At 41.8% G+C, this 24,541-nt stretch overlaps 1 protein-coding gene across 1 annotated transcript in view; it reads right to left on the bottom strand.

Annotated features, from left to right (window-relative positions):
• slit3 (slit homolog 3) overlaps window positions 1-24,541 on the bottom strand; it is a 220,386-nt gene that overhangs the window by 172,362 nt on the left and 23,483 nt on the right. Inside the window, exon 4 of the mRNA XM_084549682.1 lies at window positions 24,230-24,301. Within this exon, the coding sequence (XP_084405808.1) occupies window positions 24,230-24,301 (72 nt within the window). The remainder of the gene's footprint in view (window positions 1-24,229; window positions 24,302-24,541) is intronic.

Below are 24,541 nucleotides of genomic sequence, written 5' to 3'. Positions count from 1 at the left end.
GGGCGATCAGCTCCTCTCTGTACTCTCTATGTGGTTTGTGTCTGTGTGAGTGTGTGTCTTGCTCTGATCATGGGTGAGTAAAAGGGCAAGCGTATGATGAGCCCGACTCTCTGAGTGTGTGCATGCACATTTCCTCTGCCTTCAGATCATATGAGCGTGGGAGGTTTAAAAATGCTACATCAAGCCAAGCAGCGCAGGCCAGAATATGTGTGTGTGTGTGTGTGTCTGTGCGCATATAGATTTCCCAACCCGCCTATTTACAGCTAAAGGAAAACTATGATTAGAGAGAAAGGAGAGAGCGCGAGAAAGACAGAGGCAGAGGGAGAGAGGGGGGCAGACAGAAAACTCTCTCCATCTGGTCCAGTGGTGAGCCTGCCAGAACACACACACACACACACAGAGGCACAAACACACCGATGCAAACAGTGTTGTTTTCTTGTTTTGTTCTATTCTCATTCCACAGTCATAAACAATACCTCACAAACCAACATCCTGACAACATCAGGCACACGCACGGATGTGCATTGAGGCACACACATGCTTATGAAGCACATGTAAAAGTGTGAGACAGATATATTGACTAACAGACAGCCTGACAGACAAGAAGAGCAACAAGCAGACAGACATACAGAGATTGTCTGCCCCTAAAACAACCACAGCGGTTTGCTGAATATGAGGCCTCCAACTGAGAATCCCAACCCCACACCCCCCTCAACAAAACACAGCGTTGGTGGGTTTAGAGACTGGGTACCACACATATTTTCATGGTCCTATTACAAACTTACCAACTTAAATACAGCAGAGATATCAAAACCCCCTTTACATGGCCACAAGAAGTCTTTTCCTTTATTCTGACAAAGTCAAACACTCTTCTTCTCCACGAAGACAGATAGATACTGGGTCATCAGGTTGCTTTTTTTTATTGAAATAAATTGACCGTATACCTGAATGGAGGGATAATGGGAGCGTCGGCATTAATGCAGAAACTGTGTACTTTTATATAATTGGAAAAACACTGGGCTTGAAATAAACACAAATCATATTTAATGCCATATTTAAGAGTAAGATTTATGTTTTAAACCAATAAAGTAATAGATCTATTACTTTAATATTGTATATTCAGTATGATGTATGAGATTGTGTAATTCTATCTAATGAACAAATGGTACAACGTGACCTGTGGTCTTCGCAGCATGCCATTTATCATCGTAATATCAAGTCCATGATTGGATTTGCCTGCATTTTGATTTCAGAAAATACCAAAATCAAGCAAACTCCCTGCTCTGGAGTGGAGCCAGGAAAATATTTAATTTTAGCTTTTAATAATTGTTGAACTTATTAAAATAAAATCCTAACAAGACAAGGATTTTGAAATCGGTCTCCATGTCTGGTTTATGACTCAATCAGCCGCATCCATATGCTAATACTGGCCCTGTAAACGAGCTTACCAGACATGTTCTGTCAGAGGGGGCTAAGAGTAGCCTGCTGTGCTGTTAATGTGCTGGTCAGCCACACGGAAAAGTGCTCATTTCTTCCCTAACAGTTTTAAATGAGTCAAAGCAATGATAAATTCATCTCTAATGGCAGAATCAAACCAGAGCAAAGAAGCTAAAACCAAGGGTTTCTATTTCAATAAGCACACATAGACTCACACGCACAGATGCACTCAAATTTGCTGACACACAAACATGAACAAACAGACCTGAACACAAAGTTGAATACAAACACAGGCGGACACGTACGCAGGCGAATACACACACGTACACAGTGACCACAAGCGCTGCTCCGTCAGGCACCACAGAAATGAGAGAGGTCATCTGATGAAAGAGTGGAGGATAATTGATGATATTTCTGTGCTGGAGCCTCTTCCACAATAAAACAGATTTCACATCTGTTTTGTCGATGAGCCTGGACAGTTGACTTGAGAATTGGGAGCAGAAACCTCTAAAGGTGATAGGGAGAGAAGCCACATTCACCACGGCACAAGCTACTGGAGTTACGATATCTTTTTTTAAGACGTAATACACGCATGGTAGCTATGTTGCAAAGTAACTTCTGCACATGCCCACTAACTCTGAAGAAAGGGCGGAGAGGAGAAAGAATATTGGCCGTCAAAAGAAAGGGGAAATAAAAAAAGATGAAAGTGGAGGAAGAGACCAAAGCCTCGCCCTTTACAGTTAATACTGAGGGCTCAGAGAGAGGGACAGATAGAAGCACAGGAAGAAAAACAGAGAAGAAAACATTCTTCTAGGATGCACATTCAACTTCTACAAAGTTTGACAAGTTGCACTGTCTACTGTCTACTGAAATAACTGGTCATTTGTTACCCAATGAAAAAAACAAAACTATACCTCTGGACTTTGGGTCCTTCTGCAGCATTAAAAACTGTGCAACAAATTCTGTCTGACTGAAAGAGAGTGAGAGACAGATAAGGAGCAGAGGTGAAGAGAAGAGGACAGAAAACAGACGGAGGGATATTCTCCTGCGGTCTACTCCGGCACATAGGTTAATTCTATTATTGGAGTTCTGCAGAGTGGAAAGTAAGGATGACGCTTTAGATTGAAAACAAATGTCAGAAGAGATGAGTTTCTGAATGTCTGTGGAGAGTGGATGGGTGGACGGAGAGGACAGAGTACACTTTTCACCAGAGAAAAGAGTCATAGAGAGCCGTTGATGGAAGCAAATCTGTAAATTACTAAAGCACAAGCACAAGATATTCATATTGTCAGATGTTAAAAATCATCATCACCACTAGCGTAAGGATCACTTGTAACAAAATTGGGGGGAAACATTTGGCAGATGAGACAGAAAGTGAATAAAAGGAAGGAATAAAGAAGAGATTGAAAGGAAGATAAAGAGAGGGGGGAAATGACTGTACGAGGCAACAGCAGAAGGGTTGTTTCAGGGTTCAGATATTATGCAATAACCCATGTCTCTCTGCACAGACCTGCCAGAGCAGTTAAGTCTATAGGGGACTCAGGTGTACACGTATGTGCGAGTGTCCGTTAAAGGTAAACAACCAAATAGGTCTGGAAGAGCACTTAGACAAAATAGCAGAACAGCTTACCACATCCTTGACCTATCACACAAGCACACACACAGATGCTTGTGATTCCCACTCGTCAGGCACACGGACAAACACCGCTTAATGGCTTTTTGGGTCAGCGCTGACAGCAAGGCATCATGGGAGTCATATCTAACCTTACAGGCGTCTGCACTGCTGTCTGCTCTTAACCTATAACCCCACAGACCAAGAACAGTTTTCAAGTACACCTCAGTCTCTGGTGCTCTGTCAGGTCGAGTTAAGACAAGCGCATCTCCGTACGAGGCAGTGCAGAATTAGCAATTAGCATTAGTTTTTGCGAAGCTGCGTCACACAGAACAAGACTGAAAAGTATGTGAATCAGTGACAAGGTTATTGTCTTGACCTTTCCTTCAACACTAAGAAAGTATTAAATCTGACAGAATCATCTCACACAGAAAGACATACAATCCAAGACTACTTCCTGAAAAAGAAAAGGTCAAAGCCCAGTGCTAGAAAATAACTGAAATCTAGACAGAACATTAAACTGAGAGAAAATGATACGGGCTCATTTATGGTTGACCCAAACCTTCAAAAGAAATGCTCAAAACAACGCAAATATCAGTGTACCTGTTTAGCAACCACTGGAAACGTATTTTAAGTTAAATTATAGTTTTAGTAAGGATGGCTCCTGGAAATGATTAGGGAAGTGCTCTTACATACTTTACAATTAGTGGTGGAATCTGATTCTTTAATAACACACAACCATAACTACAGGAGAAACATAAAACAGGTGTTTGGACAAAAGAGAATGCAAAGTTGCCTTTACTTTCAAAGTAGCCCTCACGCATAAATGCATTGTTGCAACCTAAAATGTTGAACATGAATATCCTTGACTTTTTTTTTTTAACCCGAAAATATCCGCTACCATGTTTCCCTCAAGTTTTCTCAGCGAAGTAAACAAATACAAAACCAGATACTCTATCTGCTAAAGTTGACTGCGCCGTCATGGCAACTGTTTCCACAGCAGAGGTTGTCAGAGTTGTGATTAGGCCAATTAGGTTGAGGGCTAATTAAGGGATGCATTTAAAGCTGTGTAAATGAGTGACTACACTAAATAACTCACATGCAAGCACACCGCATACACACACACACACACACACACTGACTGACACTCGTTTCCTGGAGAATAAACCAAGTCTTCATACTTAAATTTTAATGATTTACATTTTGAGGGACCTGCTTTTTAGCCTCAAAAAATAAAAAGGGAGGGTCAGCATAATGTAACTGTGTAAAAAGGGTTTTGTTCGCACAATGAGTATACACACACACAAACAGAGAGAGAGAGAGAGAGAGAGAGAGAGAAAGAACAGAATAGACAGGAGGTCGGTACTTGTCTTTGCATGGCTGCTGTTCACTGACCCATTGCAGACAGCAGGGAACTCCCTCAGCACTGCAGTCAGGTGTGTGTGTGTGTGTGCGTTTGTGTGTGTGCACACATGCACGTCAGGATATATATATTCCAAAGCAAACCTGTGTGTATGTTCTGTGTGTGATTCTGAATGCCTCCTTACCTACACGGAGCTTGCTTATGCTCGCGTGTGAATGGGTGTGTGTGCGTGCGTGGGTGTGTGTGTGTGTGTGTTTTCAGGTATAGGGCCCTTCCTCCCAGTTCAGTTTTCACTCAGCAGATTTCATTAACGTGGCTCCTTGAGGAGTCTTTCATCTCACAGGCTTTTCCGGAAAGGCAGAATGGTCTATTTACCAGGGGAGCACCGCCAAAAAGCTGAAACTGCTATTATTACTACATCTACCTCCAGAATTAGACCGGTGATTAATAGAAGGTCTGTAAGTGAGTGTATAGTATGTCTGCAGTGTGTGTGTGTGTGTGTGTGTGTGGTAGAAGTGACTTACAGCAGTACAAAGAGTAGGAAACACTCTAGAGGAAAAGACGGATTATCAGAGGGGAAGAGAGACGTTCCTTTTATTGCCCATTAAGTGTTTTAAACCTCAAAGCGAACCATTTAATACCGAGTCTCTCTTTGCTTAAATCCAGGGATACTTTTAGGGAATTTGTTTCTGCAGTTATCTTGACACTTCAAACAGAAGCATGATTTATACTGCAACCCAAGGCAAGGGCCACTAATGGACATAATCAGAATCTAAACAAGCAGAACTAACTTTAGATTGTATTCGCTCGGAGGATACACAAGAAGATTTGTTATAATATATTATAATATATTTGTGATAATGTCGAGGCACAAAATTATGAAAAACACATTTGTGAATTCAAAAATGCCTCACTGTGTTTGCAGCGGTCACTATGAAAGAAAGACTGTTTAGACTTAGGACCTCATTAGAAAAGCGAAGAGGTGGTGTCAGTAATTTCATATCTGACACAATTTTACACCTACACTGACGATCTGTAATGGACAGAGCGAAATCCGAGACGGACTTCGAACAAGACAAGCACTCATGAAGCCCACTGACAGGGCAGTGCTGCTGTCGGACACAAAGAGTCAAACTTTTGAACTGGAGGCACACACAATGGGCTAGAAGGAACTCCAATTATCCAAAAAATGCCAGAGAAGACAAGTGAGAGGATTGTATCTGCACTGGGGAGTAGGACACAAAATAAAAGCTATCGGAGATGCCACAATTTAGGCTGAGCAGAAAATACAATGGCAAAGCACTGTAATATTTTGTCAAATCTAGACATGTCCCAGTGAAAACGTTCTTCTGGACCACATGCCGAACTCCCGTCTGTTTTAAGGTGATATATTTCAAGCCACATGCTTTTGTGAGTGTGAGAGTGTTTCCAACATGATCTATAACTTCAGAAATGTCAGGACAGCATAGTTTAGGGGGTGACCTGCGCCTCTCCTGGATGTCAGCCTTTGGCAGCAAATGTTTGTGGAGACAAAGAGCAGAGGAGTGGATAGGAGAAGAAAAACAAGCAGAGAAGAAAAGAGGAGCGGGATGTGATTTATGTCAGTGTTGATTGTTGACTTACTCTCTCATTCTCGTTTACTCTTTATCCCTTTCTCACATTCTGGCATTTATCTTTCAGTCTTCTGTCTACTCTCGTCTGTCATTGGCCGGGGCTCGCATTTTGATTTTCTTCTACACGCATGCACAAAAACATCCTCATGGGAATTGAGTTTGGTCAGCGTGCATCAAATGATTGCATCAAAAAGTGTCACTAGGAAGATCGCAACGGACACAAATACAACAAGTTTACCTACAAAAGATGTGAGGATAAAGAATAGTCTGGCTTGAAGGAAATCAACCGAAAACAACCTACTCAAGATAACGAATGCTGATGATCATCATGATGAAGAAAATCAGTGATGATGATGATGACTGCTTTGCTGAAATACTGTTGCTATTGCGTTTTCTAAATTGAGTACTTAGACACTCCAATTGGCTCCAGAAGATGTTTTTGGCCAACCGGAGGCCTGTAATTATACACACTGATATGTTTTAGATGATGAGAATGGAGCTCACACACAAAAAAACATACAGACACATACTCTCGCACACACATAATGTCTGCCACTCTAGACTTGGCAAGGTTTTCAAAGAAAGCGGGCATCAGGGCCCCAAAGTGTGCATCTGTTTGTGTGTGTGCGTCTGCGCGTGTGTTCAAAGCCTCATTCCCGTCATTTAAAACATAATCCATATATGAGTGTGGTAGGTCTGCAGTGTTCCAGGAAGGAGTGTGTAACTGCTCGTGTGTGTGTGTGTGTGTGTGTGTGTGTTAACGAGACGGGGCTAATTAAAATCAGAACAGCTTCAGAGCATAGCTATGTTCGCCTTCCATGACATTACTGCATGTCATCAGATACACACATAAACCGGTGAATACAAGCACACATAAAAAAAAGGCACACAAACTCTGAGAAAGCGCAAACACGCACAAAATGTGATCCACTGAAATGTAAACACACAAATCTCTGGCATCTTTGCAGTCTCTCAAAGCCAACGATGTTAAATTCTTCCCGCCTTTATGCCTCCCACAATCCTCTGTGTTTGTGGGTCCGTGACGTCAGCGACGCCTCTTGAGTTTTTGCTCCCGTCTGATTGTCTGAGTGTTGGCCTTTTATCAGACAACAATGATAATCTGCGATGAGTACTCTCCAGTCCACAGATTTATGCTTTTGTGATTTGATTGTCTGACTTGGTCAAGGTGAGGTCATTCTTGGCGAAGCAGTGTTATAAGCCTGACAATATCTCAATAAGAATTTATGTTAAGTTCATTTTTAACTGGGAAAGAACAGATAACAAAGCGCTAGAGTCTGCCAAGCTGTCATGAAAATGCAAATATTTAAATGTTAAGATTGGCTAAGAAGAATGTTGAGCAAGAAACAAACTGTAATTATGACACAACTGGTAAACAGGCCACTTTTGGTCAACATTTTTCTACAACCTAACAAGAAGATTTAAGATTCCTGGAAAGGAATGTAAAGTTTTCACATCTACATGACTGTACCACTCCCAGTTTTAAGATACAGTTCCGTTTTGGAACATTTTCCCATCATTTTTTGTTTCTTTAATGTACTTCTGGTTTTGAAAATCTGAAGTGGAAGTCCTAACTTAATCTTGTCAGCAGAGAGCTTGCTGCGCAATTACACATCCTCTTGCTGTTGATACGACGCCGGCTCATTACTCAGAAAATGAATCCTCTTTCAGACATGACACACATGCACACACATTAAAGTTTATCCCCTACAACAGTGCCTGGACACCTTTCACAAAATAATGTGACCACATGCACTCCAGACTTCAGAGGATCCATATGGTCCCCTGTCTGTGTTTGTGTATTTGTGTGCATGCGTTCATGTCTGTCCGTTTGTTCATCATAATAACCCTACAAAGACAGTCTAATGAAAGCCAGATGTCTGTGTGACTCAGAGTTGATTCACTCCGAGCAAATATGGAAGAAATGCCAAAAATGTCAGAAAGAGGACAGGAATGAAGGCCCAGAAGATAAGGAAAGACCCAAACCAATTAAAAGTTAGAATACTTCCTTGAATAATACCAAAACTAATTACTGATAATAGCTCTTATGTTAACATGTAGTCCAATAAGATAAAGTAAAACACAAAACTGTTCCAACTTTCATTTTATGCTTTAAACAATGGTCATTTTTATTTAATACAATTATTTAACGGGCTTGGCATCATTATACTTTTGTATCACTTAGTGAGCTTGTAGAATGATTTCATTGGCTATGAATGCCCGTACAATCTGCCAGAAAACCTAACGCACGTGTTTGATTTCTCTCTGGCTAGCACAAGGCATTGTAGTGTAACACACTCAAACACACACATAAATGCATGGCAGCAGGATCAGTGGGCACCTTGTCAGCAAGGTGACACAAATGTGTTTATGCGTTTATGTGTATGTTTGTGTGTGTGAGCAGACATGCTCATGCTTTTGTCAGCCAACATCTCATCAGCAGTGTGTCCAACACCTTGTAAAGAACAGACGCTGTGTCTGCTACCAAAGACAGACAGATTTTCTTCAGAAGATGTTTGCTTTCCAACAGCGTCATAAAACTATGACATGACAGACAGTTTGACCCTAAACAGTTGCAGTAATGGGTTGATTCCTTTTGCTTCCCTACAGACTATCTCTAATCTATCACATTTCATCATGTATCACAGATACATCATGTATCTTGATGAAGACATGTCATAGCTTACAGGAAGACTTTTGATGTGCTGATTTTAAAACAACACCTTTGGTGCCACTGAATTGATTTTGGTTGGACACATGTGGTGTGAATCAGCCCGTCAATCCTCTCACAGAGCCAGAAGAGCTGAAACAGTTGTAGCAGAGCAGTGGAAACGCAGCCAAGGAGCGGCCAGTGACATCATCTCTTAAGTGACCACTTGAAAGTGACCACCAGGCAGTGGGTGGCGCGGACTTCAGTAGCGCTCTGCGCCACTTGACGCCTGTGGCTGTTTATTTAGCTTGGTCTCTCGCGAATACTAACTGATGCCGGCATTTATTTGCTCTCCCTCTCTTAGGTTCCTGATTTTCCTGTGTCTGTGTCTCGCAGGCTCGCTCTGTCATTTCCTCTGCAGCATATGTCCATCCCAGACATTCTCCGTCTCACTCTCAACAACATGATTATTTGTTCTGGTCTGTGTGTGCCTAGATATTACACATGCTTTTTTTTCTGGTACTTCTGTCAGCATGGCTCTCTTTGATTCTTTATGGCTCTGTCTCTCTGCTTTTTATGTGTGTGTCTCTTTAGATATAATTACAACTATGAGAGCATTTGTGTGCAATGAGTAACCGGGTTACTATAACTTTTGATTCCAATGTTCTGATGTCTCAACTGGTCTGAACCACTACAATGTCATGTAAACAAGAAATCTGATTTCTGTAATCATATTAGGGGTTATAAGAAACAGATTTCCCCTGGTGGATTTTTCCAGATGTGCTTTTTGCACGTATGCATGCGTATGACAACCGCTGCTGCCAGTAGAAATATCTGGGGCAGCTGTGATATTAAAGGACATTTTAACACTGCATCCTCGTATTCAAAATGCATTTCCACGAAGCCAGATTAAAACTGGAGCTGATAATAAATCATCTTTCTGTGGTTAAACAAGTTGCCGTCTGAACGTTTCAGTAATTGAGACACATTGCGTTAAAAGGAAAAATCTTGAAATGCTCTGACCAGGATAAGTTAAAAAAATAATAATTATAAGGAAACTATGCCATCAGGAGGATGTTTCTTGTCTATCATTTCAAAGTATGTTTCAGACATGGGAGAACTGCAAAGAACACTGTCAACCACTGATTTTACAGTAACCAGCAACCCGATTCCTTGCATGTAAATGTACTGTATCCGTCCTTCTTTGTTTAAAGTCTCACTGCGCTCTCCCTCTTTCATATGGTCTCTTTTTTTATTTCATTTCTTTTCTTTCATTCTCTCTATTTCGCCCTCCATTCTCTACTCTCTCTCTCTTTCCGTCCTTGTCTTTGCTCTTTGCGTCAGTTGTGATCATTTTTTCTCTTGGAATGTGTCTCTATCTCCACAGTTTATTTCTCTTTTGTCTGTGTTGCTAAGAGCAGCTGCCAGTTTATTGATGTTCAGCGGTGGAGACAAACTTTTCCGTACATCAAACATCCCTCTGCCATCATCATCATCATCATCATCATTATCAACATCATCATCATCATCATCTCCTGTTGGCATTCGAAATTTGTTTTTCTTTCTCCCACAGTCCCACTTTCGTTTTTTGGGGGGGCCAAATACTGTACCTATAGAGGTGGCTCTTTAGTGGAACCAGTGTGAATATCGTGAATCTAGTATAACAACCACACAGAATGATCCTGAAGTTTATTAGATAGAGGGTATGTGTTTTTCTGTTTATCTATTTGTAAGTGGGCCATTTGTATCAAGCATACACACATACTGTAGATCTATAGGGTAGTACGTTAGAGTTTATTTCAAGCTTGACAAAGTTGACAACAGAAGGTTTACATTTATTCCCAAATATAATGAGCAATCTGGCATGTGGTTATGATGACAGAGTAATTGGCTTTAAATTGCAAAATGAAACTGTCACACACTCATTCATCTTTACATTCATTCATCTTTACATTCATCCATTTATGCATCATGCATTGTTACTTTATATCGTCACCAATAGCTGGATTTTGGCACAACTGGACTGAATCATGCATCTCGCTACACTACAACTGTGTCGCATTGCCAAAATTATACAAATTACCCCAAGGGAGATGCCATAACTACAGCAAAAAAACAGGCTGACAGATTTATTTAGAGAAGAAGCCTTGGAGAACAGGTTTCAGTAGAGATTTGAACTTTCACACTTAGTGTAATCACTGCAAAAGGTTATGTAAAGCTGGAGCAACTTTGCACAAGTAGTAGAAGAGTAAAGCAATCTAAACGATGCTGGATGTGAGTCAGTTCTATTGTTTTATACCAGGGAGGCTGTGGTGACTTGGTGGCCTTATAAAACGAAGCTACAAATTAGCGGCCAGGCAACTGGAGCCTATTGTCTTTGATTGAAACAGAAACCTATCACAGGCATGCTGAGCCACACACAAGGCCATGGGGCTACACCACGAGCGTGACGCTGCGCTTGTAAAAGTGACCAAAATTCAAGATGACAGGAGAACAATGTGTGCGGCAGGGCATATTCTCCACTCCGCCACCGAGCGCTGTTTGTTTCTATTTTTATTCTGATTTCTAAATATATATGCACTTCTTTTATCTGTCTACACATTTTATTCTGGTCTGTGTGTAAGCCTAAGCATCTATGAGTTTGTAAGTCACATTTAGCTTTCTTGCAGATGAACGCATACCTTGAAGAAGAGAAGGATATATAAAGGGGGCAGAGAAGTACTGACACATAATCACTCAAACCATGCCCACATAAACTATAACACACAGGGAGTCAAAAGCAGATGCTCCTACTGCACAAACACAGAAAATAAATGCACATGCGCTTACACACACAACAATTAGTACTTGTGTGGGCAATTAGTACCCACACAAGTAAACACCTCTGACAGGTTACCCAATTACTTTACCTGTCAAAATTAAAGCCATATAAACATAAAATAAAACAGAATGAAGGAGAAAAGAAGAGGAATGTGGATTCTTTCATGGTTTCATATTTCTTAAACATACAGATGCACATTCTCGTTTCGCATGTTTAGCTCATGCTGAGACAACAAAACACCTAATACTATGCTTCTCACACTATTTACACATGCACGTACAACGCGCACTGACGTCCACCCACGTTTCGGCCGTGAGAAGAATTCTCAACCCAAACAAGATAAACCCTCATGTTTGTAACCAGACTGGAGCAATGTATACAAACTTTCATGGCTTTTTAGGATCTTTAATTATCTTTCTCAACCTAAAAATAACCATCTCTTACACGCTCACTGTAAGTTATCTTTTCGTTGATTTTTCAAACAACATTAACCTTTTTTTTTTTACACTGCAGCATGTCTTTATTTGGATAGGTTCAGCTATAAACTATGCTTTATATGCAACATTATTGACATAAAAACTTTAACCTCAAATGACAAATGTAAATGTTTTTAAGGTAAATGTTGAACTAAAAAATGTGGAGCTATTTAAAAGTTCAAAGCTTTCTGTTTGAATTCAACAGGTGGAGCCCCAACTGTTACATAATAAATCTGGAAAGCCATGTTTGAGACTGACTAGGGTTGTCTGTATGGGTTTGTTTTCACACACACACACACACACACACACACACACACAAGTGCACCCGCGCACACAAGAGGTGTGTGTGTGTGTGTCTGTGCATGTGCGTCTGTTTTAGACACCGGCAGGAGGAGAGAGAGGTAGAGTGAGGCAGAAACAGGGGAACTGCGAATACCATCAGTGTGTATTCAGTTCTGAAGTGTTTTTTTTGTCAGTGTTTGTATGCGACGTATAAATATATCTGTGCAGGTTTTAAAGTGGCTTTGCGGCATTCTGTATTTAGAAGAGGCCTGGTTAAATCTCGTCTTACCCCATTCATGTGGCTGTCTCTCTCTCTCTCTCTCTCTCTCTCTCCCTGTCTTTCTGCTGAGTCTTTCATTTCCTCTATCTCCATCCCCCTCTCCAGTTTCACTGTTGCCTCTCCACGCACTGTAAATCTAAATCCTTATGTCAGTATTTTTTCTTTCCACCTCGTCCCTCTCTTCTTCACAAGTCTCCGCATATCTACGGACAGTGCGCCAACATTTTGTTTCATAAACCCTCGCAGCACTTCAACAGAAGTGTGCAGGCTCGCTTTTAAAATGTTCTTCTTTTCCCCCAATGTTGAAACAATGAAATGAAAGGAAAAATCAGCACAAGGTGTTGTTCCACCGAGGGCTGCCAGAGCAGTTTCAGTGCTCCTTGGCAACTTTCTCATACCTCACTGGAGAAGTGAACGCTGTTCTTCCAGGGGACATGTGTTCTTAAATGATGTTATTATAACGTGCGTCCAGGAACGAGATCACACCGTGCATCATCGCTCACCTATGAAAGCGAGTCGAAACCCTCTCTTTCTGATTGTCTCAGTTCTTAACCTCCACACCTCTCGTTTCTTTGCTCCCTTCTCCCCCTTTCATTGCAGGAGTCAGGGGGACAAGGAGCCATATCCTCCTGAGACATGCCCCCCACCCTCTCACCTCTTCCATCCCTACATCACCCCTTCTCTTCAATCTCTAACAGGTTTTATCAAGCAATAAACTTCCTTCAATCACTCTTTGTCATGTGAAACCGATCATTTGAAGCTCCCCTGCTGAAGACACATCATAAGCAAAAAGCGGCTGAAATGTGGAGTTCACAGGTGCAAATGGGATTAAATGTCTTTGTGAACACATCCGCGTCCATCAAAACACCATTATGCCTGTTAAGAAACCGTCAGTGTGGTGGTTTACATAGAAAACAATGTGTGATTTGACATGTTTCACACACTACCTGAACATGTATACTTGTTAATCTAGACCGTGCTGCAAACTGCTGTGTATGACAAGATCGTATTTATTTTCACACTGATCACATAGTTCAATGTGCTCGTTTTTTTCAGCTATCTGAGTCTCTAACACTAGAAGAAGTCCATTAGGTTAGCTAAAAAGAGTGTTACATATATTAAAATACAGTTTAATCAGGATTTACATCTCACCAATACGCTTCCTTGACTCTTCATTCAGTTACGAAACACTTGCCACATCGCTATCCCGACCTTTGCAAGAATGTGTGACAGCGTGACAGATGAGGAGAGATGAAAAGAGAGGCAGAGCTGGCTTGTATTTGTTTGTGTCTCTCCAAAGCGGTACGTGGCTCCATGTGTATATCTGTACTGTTTCTGTTACTGTGTGTGTGACAGTAAGATACAGAGAGTGTTTGCGGGTCCTTTCACGCAAGTGTATATGTGTGTACACGACTCTGATTACACCCAAGCAATAATAACAGTTTTGGTTCATTTGTAACAATCAGACCTCACGTAAACAGTATAAATCACGAGCTGAAGCGTACACACGCACGCACATTCTCTTGCGAGTTCATACCCAGAAAGCATTCTTACGCGGAGACATTTTGCATGTGTGTTCGAGACATTAGCCAGTTCCAGCCATGTAGTCTGTAGCCATAATAATGGTCAACAAAGAAGGCTGTAGACCTCCCACAAAGTGAAAACGCGACACACTGACTTTCATTCACTAAACCCGAATGTCAGTCACACCGTACAATATATCTGCAATATGTCCAAGCATCTGAAGTGGGTGCATAAGTTAAAAGTTAAGTCAGTTTTTTTCAAACATCCTATGTCAATATTTCCATTTATGGAGTAGTCATTTTGAAGAAACAGCAACACCAATGTGATGAAAACTATTCACAGCATGCACTCCAAGTCGTTTTGTAGACATCAGCTGATTTTAATAATCAAAACGTTAATAATGAAATCTACAGACCCTCAAAGTCACGTTAGTTTATTTCTTAAAATGACACACTTTTACCTTCTACAGTGGAGTCAAAATTGATCTTGACAGGCAATTTAATAACGCGGGCTTGGCAACTAAATGATCTCAGACATCTCTGCAGTATCTGTGCATGGGAGTTATGTTTGTGGTTAAAGGAAACCTGAATGAAATTCACCCTTGGCCTCTGCCTTTGTTCACAGAAGGCCCTCTGTATTGATGCTGATTACATAGCAAGGTGCAGATTTGTCCAAAAGGCTGTAATTGTCTGTCATTTTTTGTTTCACAGAGGTTTTCCCAAGCTCAAAATTTCAGACTTTGAGCAGCTCTTTTTGCAGCTCTTGTTCAGCATCTTTTTCCAGACGTATGTTACAGCATTCTCCACTCACAGAGACGTTTCAACACTTTTGGGACCCCACCCTAAGCTGGAGCTTCAATTAATACGGAGTAAAAGTCCACCTGCCTCCCTAAATCTGGAAACGTACGTTTTGTCCTTAATTTGGCAGTAGGTGATTGAAGACAGGCACCTTTAGATTATATCACAGTGACGCTACAACAGCAGTAGGAATGTAAGTCAGTGTCGGCCGCTGCAAGAGATTTATTTGAAAAGAAAGATTTACGGTGTAACATGAAATCAAACCATTATATTTTTAAATCACAATAGAACATGAGGACACCAAAAAACACATCTGATAATGGTACTGTGGATTATAATGAAATCGACCTTAAGGTAGAATTTTTGCGTGATTGAACATTTCCGTTTACCTCTATGAGTCATTCACTGCGCTGCCCGTGACACTATGAAAATTGCTAAAGACACATTGAACTGAAAGTGTTGCAGGGGAAAGAACCGGTCTTTTCTATCATTTAGACGCATGAACCTAATTATGGGGTGGCATTTTATTGGTTTAGTGCTTTTTCTTTTGTCAGTAATGAAGTGTTGTGTGTCTATCACTCCATTGTGCTTTTACTACGGCAACCTACCAACACCCCTTGCACACACAAAAACACACACAAGCGGGCCAGTAGCCAGTTGCCAGGTTTTAAAACATCCTTTAGGAAAAATAAAGCATCTGAAACCAGAGCCAGATCATTAGTCTGCTCCGTAAGAAGGAAAAAGGAGGTCAACAATCAACAAAAGCCCCTATTTTCTTATTTGGAGAAATTACCCACTGCCCTATTTTATCCTCCAGCTTCCCCTAATCGCCTCTATCTCCTCCTGTTCTGTCTTTTCCGTTCACTCTTTCTCTTGTCTTCACCTGTTAACCAACCTCCCCCAGTCATGTCCTGCCCTCTCTCACTTCTCTCCTTCCCTCTCCTCCTCCTCCAGCTTTCCAGTGAGCTGCGTCTGTTTTCGATTAGCGTTCTCATGTAAACCTAAATTGTGATTAAACAAACACTGTGTGAGTACGCTTGGACCCGTATCAAGTTTGCCTCTTCTTGAAAACACGTACAGACTGACACACTTACACACACCCGAGCGAAACCAGAGAGCCGCACATATAAGTGGACATGTACAAACAAATGGAAGACATTTACAAACATATAGGCAAATAAGGAGGCCGAGTAGACACACAAATTACTAAACTATGTAGCATTCATAAAGGACTACACACATGGGCTTGTTTAATCAAGCATATGCCACATACTGTATAGCTCTATACCTATATATATATGCTAATTGCACTGACTAAGACATGCAACATTGATCACAATCACGGACATACGCAAATACAGACGCATAGATGCACACACATGGATTTGCAGTATGTATCGACACATCTCTCCTGTTGGAGTAAACAGGAAAGTCTGAGAGTATGTGTACTAGGAGCCGGGCGGTTACACTCAAATCACCTTTATTTGTGAGGTGAAATTACTACCACATGCTGCCTCTGTGCTATTTCAGTGTAAACATATAAAAATACTTTGCCATATATATATATATATATATATATAAAAAAATAAAAATCAACAGGCACGCAGCCTCCCACAATCCTTTCATAGGTTCTGGCCCTGCGGCAAGCTAGCTAGCTGGCTAGCTGCTAAAGTAGGCAGCTGAAAGGGAACGGTGTTGCTGCTGTGAACTTAAAGACCGCCTGCTTGGTGTATTCTGCCCGGCTGAGGAAGACTCTGGCTTGTTTTATTCACACTTACACACTTGCATACTGAGACTTTATGACTTTTGGACTCTTGATTGCTTTCACAGGAAGAGAACCTTGCTTAACTTGTGCATTCAGACTAAAAACTTGTGCGAGAAGGTGAAATAGTTACTAAATGTGGTCACAGCGTTGGACAACATTAAATGCACAAGAAATAAAGGAAAAGTTAGGAATAGAGACTACATATTTCCATTCATATAACTGTCCCATGTATCTACAATAAGTGACACAGACTTGAAAGATTCATTGGTAACCAGCCAAATGTTGACTATAGCCTGATCTACATGTAAAATGATTTGCTCGTCACCCAACTACATTGCTTTGTAGTTGACATCAGACGGCGTTCTAGGCTCTGGTTGCATGGCAGTTGTGTGAATGTGTCTGTGACTGTAATGCCCTTTGAGTACCAATAAGTAGAAAGACCATCTACCATGGCTAACAATCTTATATATTTCTGGGTTGCCCTAACACAGCCGTTTTCAGCATGGAGAATTTGGTGGTAGGAATGAAAGTCGAAAATGGTGTTGCCTTGTAGTAAACATTTGGTGAATCCTGCGTTTGCATCATATGTCAGTCCGTTATATCGGACACTCCCATTGGTTGTCGTATATGTCGCGTTGTCTTGAAACTGAGATTAGTTCCACTTGGTACCCACCCATTTCTCATCGCCAAGGTCCAGTATTGCTCCGACTCATTGATCCACATTAAAATCCCATGGCACCACATCGCTGCTAGTCTCTTCCTGAATACAGTATATGCCACTTAAGGTGAACTCTCACTGGTGGTGATGCTGAGGAAATCCAACTTCCACAGTCAACACTGACACAGGAATGTAAGCGCACACAAGCACAGGTAAACATGTATTTAACAGAGCATTATGCACTGACAGTACAGTATATCTAAGACAGCACACATGATCGAATGGAAATTGTCCAGGTGTAGCCAAATCTCTAAAAATATCCCAGTATAATTTGTTTGCTCTCCCTCTCTCTTTCTCTCAGTTGTCACACTCTGCAGTGTGTGTTTATCTAAAAATGTCTTGCATCAAAATCACACTGCCGCCCGAGCTGTGGGAAACACGCAAACGCAAGCCACGGTGAGCAGACTTATTTTAGAGGAGCAGCAGACCCGTTCCTCTTGAAAAAGTCTTCCTTTCCCGAAGTACCCGAAGAATATCACCGCGGAGCCTAAGAGTTTCCTGGTGCAGTGTCACGCGAGAGCTGCTGCTGCCATTTTAATCAAATGGCGTGTTTTCCCCTGGTTTAGAGAGCAATTACACACAGTAAGATTTTAAGTCTGGATATAAAGAAGATTGATAAACATGTTAAAAATGCACACACAGTTCACTGGTGTGTATGGGCCTTGTGGCGCAGCTGCGTGTCAGGTCCTACAAGCCTTGTGGTGCAGCTGCATACCATGGTTTGTACTTCTGAGTCATGTTTAATTATTAGTAAGTTCTGTCGTGGGTGTGTGGTTTGGTATAAAGTCTGCAATGCTCCAACACACACTCTCTCTCACACACACACACACACACACACACACGCTACACTGAACTGCACTCCACAGCGCAGACCCACACTTCTACAGCCAGTGTCTGTGGTGTTGAATCAGTGGGAGAGGTGGCGTGAGAGAGATATATATTGTGTTTGTGTATTCGAGACTTATTTGTTTCTCTCCGGCACCCAGTGTCATGAAAACCAAACAAAGGGCCGGGAGCCTAGTGACAAGAACACTCTCTCACAATTCTTGACAGCAATGCCGACATCAAAGCTTTGTGTTCTGCTTGTGCAGGAGTGTGGGTCGGAAAGAGAGTCCATATGGTAAAAAGTAAAAAGAAATAAAGTCAATGAGCGAATCAGATAATGACGAAAAAGAGCAGTCACACGTGAGTTCAGACAGTTTACGTGCACCCCTCACCCTTCCAGAGCGTTCCCACCAATCGCCGGTGAGGCCCAGTCCGTCGCAGCCAATCACCGGACACATAGCGTGCGCCCACTTCCTGTAACACTAACCATAACATTCCAGCAGGTAAACCATTGCAGTCGCCTCTAAATGGACAATTAGCCAAGATTAAAGGCAACCTCCTCGTCTTTCTCCATTAACTTAATTAGGAGGAAAAGACATCTCAAATGACCCCCTGCTACTTCAACCTTCCCTCCCTCTCTCATTCCTCTCTCTTTGTCCGGCTTCTTTTCCCCCGACTGAACCAGCGAGTTGTATTTACAGTAACCATTAAGGGTTAGGACCACACTTTCACATCTGGAAGCTACACTGCAGCATTTGGAGGTTAAGTAGCTTGCACAAGGGTAACCTAATGGTGCTGAAGAGTGTATCTCATTACCATGCAGTCATCAGTGCAGGGATTTAAACTGGCAACCTTCCAGGTCATGATTTGTTGACCATTAGAATCACGCTGGTCATTTTTCCTGTCTTTTACTCCTGTTTGATCCAGTTTCACTTTCCCGGTGCTAGCTCTTTTTCCCAGCCTTTGCTAAACAGTTTTAGGTGTTTATCTAATGCTTTTATCCATCCTGGTCTACAGTCAGTGAACATGTAGGGATGAAGCATCATTCTCAAGGACACTCTGATTGGATAAAATCCTTCACTAGCCTCCCTCTGGATGCCAGCTCACTTTCTCTCTTTCTGTTAAGCCTCCAAATAACCTTTTTAGTCTTAAAGTTTGGCTTCTGGTTTCCCACTGTGATGTAGTTTATGGGGTGCAGCGAGGACACTGATGGAGGAAAGCAGCAGTCTTATAGAGGAGGAAAAAGCTAAAGAAGACACAAGGATTACAAGCTTTACTATCCCGGTACATGTTATCTAACTGGAAAATGTGTGTTTCCTTTTTTTTTCACAAGGTTTTTCTACTGTAGACTGAGCATGCTTTTTGCAATAAAACTGATTTACACTGATCAGCCACAACATTATGACGGATGAAGTGTATAACATTGACCATCTTGTGACAATATAATGTTCTGCTGGGAAACCTTTGAACCTGGCATTCATGTGGATGTTACTTAGACATGTACCACCCACCTAGACCAGACCAGGCACCCCCACCCCATAGCAATGACACTCCTTAATGGAAGCAGCCATCCCCAGCAGGATGCAGAGTGACACACACACACACACACACACACACAAAAACGCTTTAGGAAAAAAACATGAAGAACAGCACAAGGTGTTGACCTGGCCTTCACTAGATCCCAAACTGATCAAGTGTCTGTGGGATGATCCACAGAGGCCCCCTCCCCTCAACATTCTGTTGCCAGACACCACAGGACACCCTCAGAAGGCCCATGTCCACAATTCAGCCCACCGACTCACAAATACTCATCGTACAACAATAGCTCTGCTAAAGTTTGATAACATTAGCCACAATGGTTACTGTTCATACTGGACCAGGAAAAGCTGTAGCTTCAAAACCCCTTTTTTTATGAACGCGGAATGAACTGGGTAGTAGCACAGTGATTCTCCAGCTACATGGTAAAACAGAGCTTTTATAGTACTTCACTGCCCGTGAGTGTTGAAACACGATCAAAGTTCACCTTCTGCATCATGTAATACCCATCATCGGAGGTCCCACTAGAGCCCTAATGGTGAAGGACAAGAGGAAACCTCTCTTTAGTCTGACATTACTCCAATTTTTCATCTTCCTCCTCATGCACTCATGCAAACCAATCAAACGTAACCTGAGCTGCTTTAATGGAGGCCAATGATGTTTTTTCATGAGTATCACTGGCTGTAAACCAGAGCTAGTTCAAATGCACAGGAGGGGGCACTTTCACAAGCACGCAAACACATAAAACATGCGCGCACACACGCGCAAACTCCCAGAGGAGAAAGTGAAGATAACAGGATGAGGCGCAGGCTGGGTCAGTGTTATTAGACAGAAGACTAACAGCCATCATGTTACTTTAAGTAACACCCCTGCTACAGCGTAATGTGCACTGAAGCGAATGGCTTATATTTTCCCATTCAAGCTTTCTATGACTGTCTTGCACTTCAAACCAGAAATTCATTGCTCTATTAGCAAATGCATTTTACTCAAAGCTCAGGCTTACTGTGTGAATCAGTGTGTGTCTGGAGCATGTGCTGTGAGACCACAGTCTCTGCAAACTGTGGGGGGAAACAACCACAGACTGCACACGCTCAAACCCACAGACTCCAGTCCACTATCCATCTATCTCACCATCCCCATTTCTGTTTTCTCTCCCCCCTACCAAGCACATAGAGGGGCCACAGACTCAGATCCTACCATCCATCTACTCACAACCTTCATCCACCATCGGCAGCCTTTTGACCATCCATCTCCCTTCACATGACCTCCCCAATACCTATTCTTCATCTGTCTTTGTCAGGCACTCATCAGCCGCAGATACTGTTAAATTACATTTTTCCAAGGAGACAACCACTCTGATTGATTCATACACTTTGTTTATCTCAGCGGGATTAAAGACTACGCTAAAAACATATTATCCATCCTGATACCACTTGTCCTTATCCAGCCCCCCTACTCAAAAGCAAAGCCTCCAGCCCATGCCTATTTTTCCTTAATGCTAGTCCAGCTCCCTCCATCTCCTCCCTTCTCCAAACCTCAGACCACAGGGCTTTAATAGGGGGGTTAAGAGGTAATTCCTATCACACTGCCATCATTTAATATCTAACCGAGGCCGACAGAGAGGAAGGTTACGAACCCAAACCAAAAAGCCACCAGCAAACCTCCCTGTCTCCTCCTTCTTACTCTCCTGCTGTTATTCTCTCTTTAAGTCTCCCTCCCTCCAACTTTTAGTTTTTCTCTCCCATAATTCAACATCCATTTCTTCCTTTTCGGTCTTTGCCTCTAACATACTCTCTCTTCAGGATACCTTTCTATTCACATCGCCACCACTTCCTTAATTTGCACAGCGTGGACAGGGGAAAACACACGGAGAAGATGGAAGAAAGAAAATGTGAAAAGTGGAAAGAGAAAATGAGCCTGAGGAAACTCCAGACACTGTAATTTAGATTGTGCTGATGGCAAAGTAGGGATATAAAGAATATGAGATTTATAATGTTAAGTTTGGAACGCATTCACCCTTTCCACTCTCCTGAGCTGTGTGAGAGGTCTATAGGGATGCATATTCAACCGGTGATAAATAAGAGCTATCGAGACCAATTAGGGGTTTTATAGAACAGTAAGCCAGGAGGTGGAGGAAATAAGACTGTCACTCAGGAAGAATAAGAAAAAGGGTTGGAAAAAATAAATGACACAGTGGGGGTGCGAGTAAATGTGCGAGCGTGATGAAATACGGTGCTCGTCTGTGTTTGCATCTGCTATTCTGTGAGTCTCCGACTTTAACACGAGGGGCTTCGGCCGCGTGTGATCCTGGAAGCCACGGTTGACGTAAATGACAGTTTTCTTTCTGCCATTACAGTCTAGTTCGCTGTCTTCAGCAATACATCACACGCCACCACAAACATATTAAACACATGAACGGTCTGTCCATACTTTTAAATAGAGGTTTCACAGTGTGCACTCCACCGAGAAGATTTCATCTGTCTGTGGCTTTTCTGCCAACACAATATATCACATTGAGTAAATGACAGGAAATACAAATCTGTTCATTGTCATCATCATAAAGTACTATAATTATTACTGTATTTGCAGTTTTTGTTATCCTTACAACTTTGAACTACTCAGTTTCAAAATAAAAGTTCTGAACACAAGGATGTGTTGTATTTTAAAGAGAATGTTACACAAGCCATTTTTTTTTAAAGAGTGTAAACAGCTATTGTCCAATGAAAACTACGTATTTCCAAGAACTTTCCAAGAAATAAAAACAGCCCTGTTTCAACTTCATGGCAACAAATCTTGTAGATAATTTAGTCAGATTTTAGGTAGACACAGGGGAATTGCCTGAAACCACAAAGGAGCATTTCATGCATCGGTTTAACTCGAAAACTGAAAATCTCAAAATATGCACTGGACAGCAATGATCTATTATTTACTGCAGATAAACCTTGTGATAACATTGGAAGAGACACGCCGTGGACAGATGAGCTGATGTACCGTGCATTTCATGGTTAATTCAGCCCTCCAAATGAAATAAAGTGAGTAAATGTCCTCAAACTGCTTCACTTCCATCTTGTAAGTTTGGATTCACAGCAGATACGGTGGGAAGGATTTGATTTGCTGTGGATCCAAAGTTCATGACAAATCAGCTCGTCAAACAATGTCCACAGAGCCTTCTTCAACATTACTGAAGCACAATCTACGTCTCCAATTCAAGTCCAGGTGACTTTTGCCAAAGATCTGAAAGCACGAGGATTTAAAAGTTTAAACTGGAAAAGTATGTCTAAATATTTGGTATGGAAGGCAGTATTTTTACTTGATACCTTGGTGTTGTTGTGACACTGCCATGACACTGGCTTGCTATTGGAATCCACTTTGGATGGCAAATCCAAGCTGACTAAAGCTGCCACTATCTGTGCAGAGTTTTCAGGTCTGGGCAATGAATCGTTAATACCTAAATGCAGGTTCAAAGTTTCTTCTTTTTTTTTTTTTCTTTTTTTTTTAAAATCATTTATAACCTCAATAAAATGAAACTCAAAGGACTAAACAGAACAATACACCTTTTCAACACTGAAAAGTTACAGTAGCTTCCAAGGCATTCTGCCTCATGGAAACATTATAAAAGAGAATGAGAGAAGTGAGAAGTAATTTAACGTCCCAGCGTTGGTATTACCTGTTCTAACATCTCCTAACACACATACACACCGTCAAAAACAAGAACATAGACACTGACATGCAGCTACAGCATCAATGCAGAGTATGCATGCACAAGTGCATGATATGTAAACTCAGGAACGCAGAAATAATCATTGTAGACACAAAACCAAAAGCAAGTCACTGAGAGGCAAACTCTAGATTCACTTGAAGGCAGTCCAATGTAAATAGCTATAAAGTTTAGAAGGTGTTTCAGCCTTCAGCCTAAGCTGACAGAGACTCTCTGAGGATAAGACAAATAGAGAACCTGACAACCTGAGTGGAAAGAAAGAGTACAGATGGAGAAAGCAGAGGAAAAAAAAAAAACAAGTAGACAGGGTGGATGCACCGATGGGACAGAAACAGAGAGAGAGAGTATGTCTGGGAATGCGAGATGAAGAAGAAAGTGAATGAGGGCAAGTGGGAGGCTTCACTGCATCAGTATGACCTGCTCTTACACCCTGAATACTCTGGGAAAACTCCATATTCCCGAATAAAAATTCCTCACAGGTCCAAGCAAAACATTCACTCCAGCCACACTTTCACCTCTTAAAAATTGTGCGAGCGCACACACACACATCTGACACGCACAGCCTTTTTAACCTCTCGACAGGAGCACAGAGACGCACTGTGTCACCTGGCGCAGGACTCAAACCCTCAACTCGGATAAAAGTTCTGACATCGCACCGCGGCCATGTTTTCAAACGGATCACGTAACACATCAAAAGAGGCAGAACAGGAAAGAGGGAGTGACGGGAGGAGAGTCAGAGAGAGAGAGGGAGATCGCGGATGAAGAGATGGAGAAAAAAATGAAAGTGTACTCACAGTCGTCCTAGTTTGGGGTTGGACTGGAAGAGAAGCTCTGGGAGAAACTGGAGTTTGTTTCTGTTCAGGCGACTGTAGGGAGAAATAGGAGGAGAAACAAAAATAAAAGAAGTTATGCTCATCCTGAACAGAAAGAGGCAGACACCCCAATAAATCACTCAGAGTACTTTTGTGTTGACTGAACAATCACCACACAGCCAATTGAATCAGCTCAGAGGTCAGCGGGTTCAAACTCATGGGAAAGTCTGACTGGTTTCCTGTGATCATGACCTACAGGTTATCACACTGTGTTTTGAGTGTGTGTGTCAGGTT

This window comes from Chelon labrosus (genome assembly GCF_963514085.1).
Source record: "Chelon labrosus genome assembly, chromosome: 8".
In the NCBI taxonomy this organism is placed as follows: Eukaryota; Metazoa; Chordata; class Actinopteri; order Mugiliformes; family Mugilidae; genus Chelon; species Chelon labrosus.
This window is presented reverse-complemented; position numbering and strand designations above follow the sequence as displayed.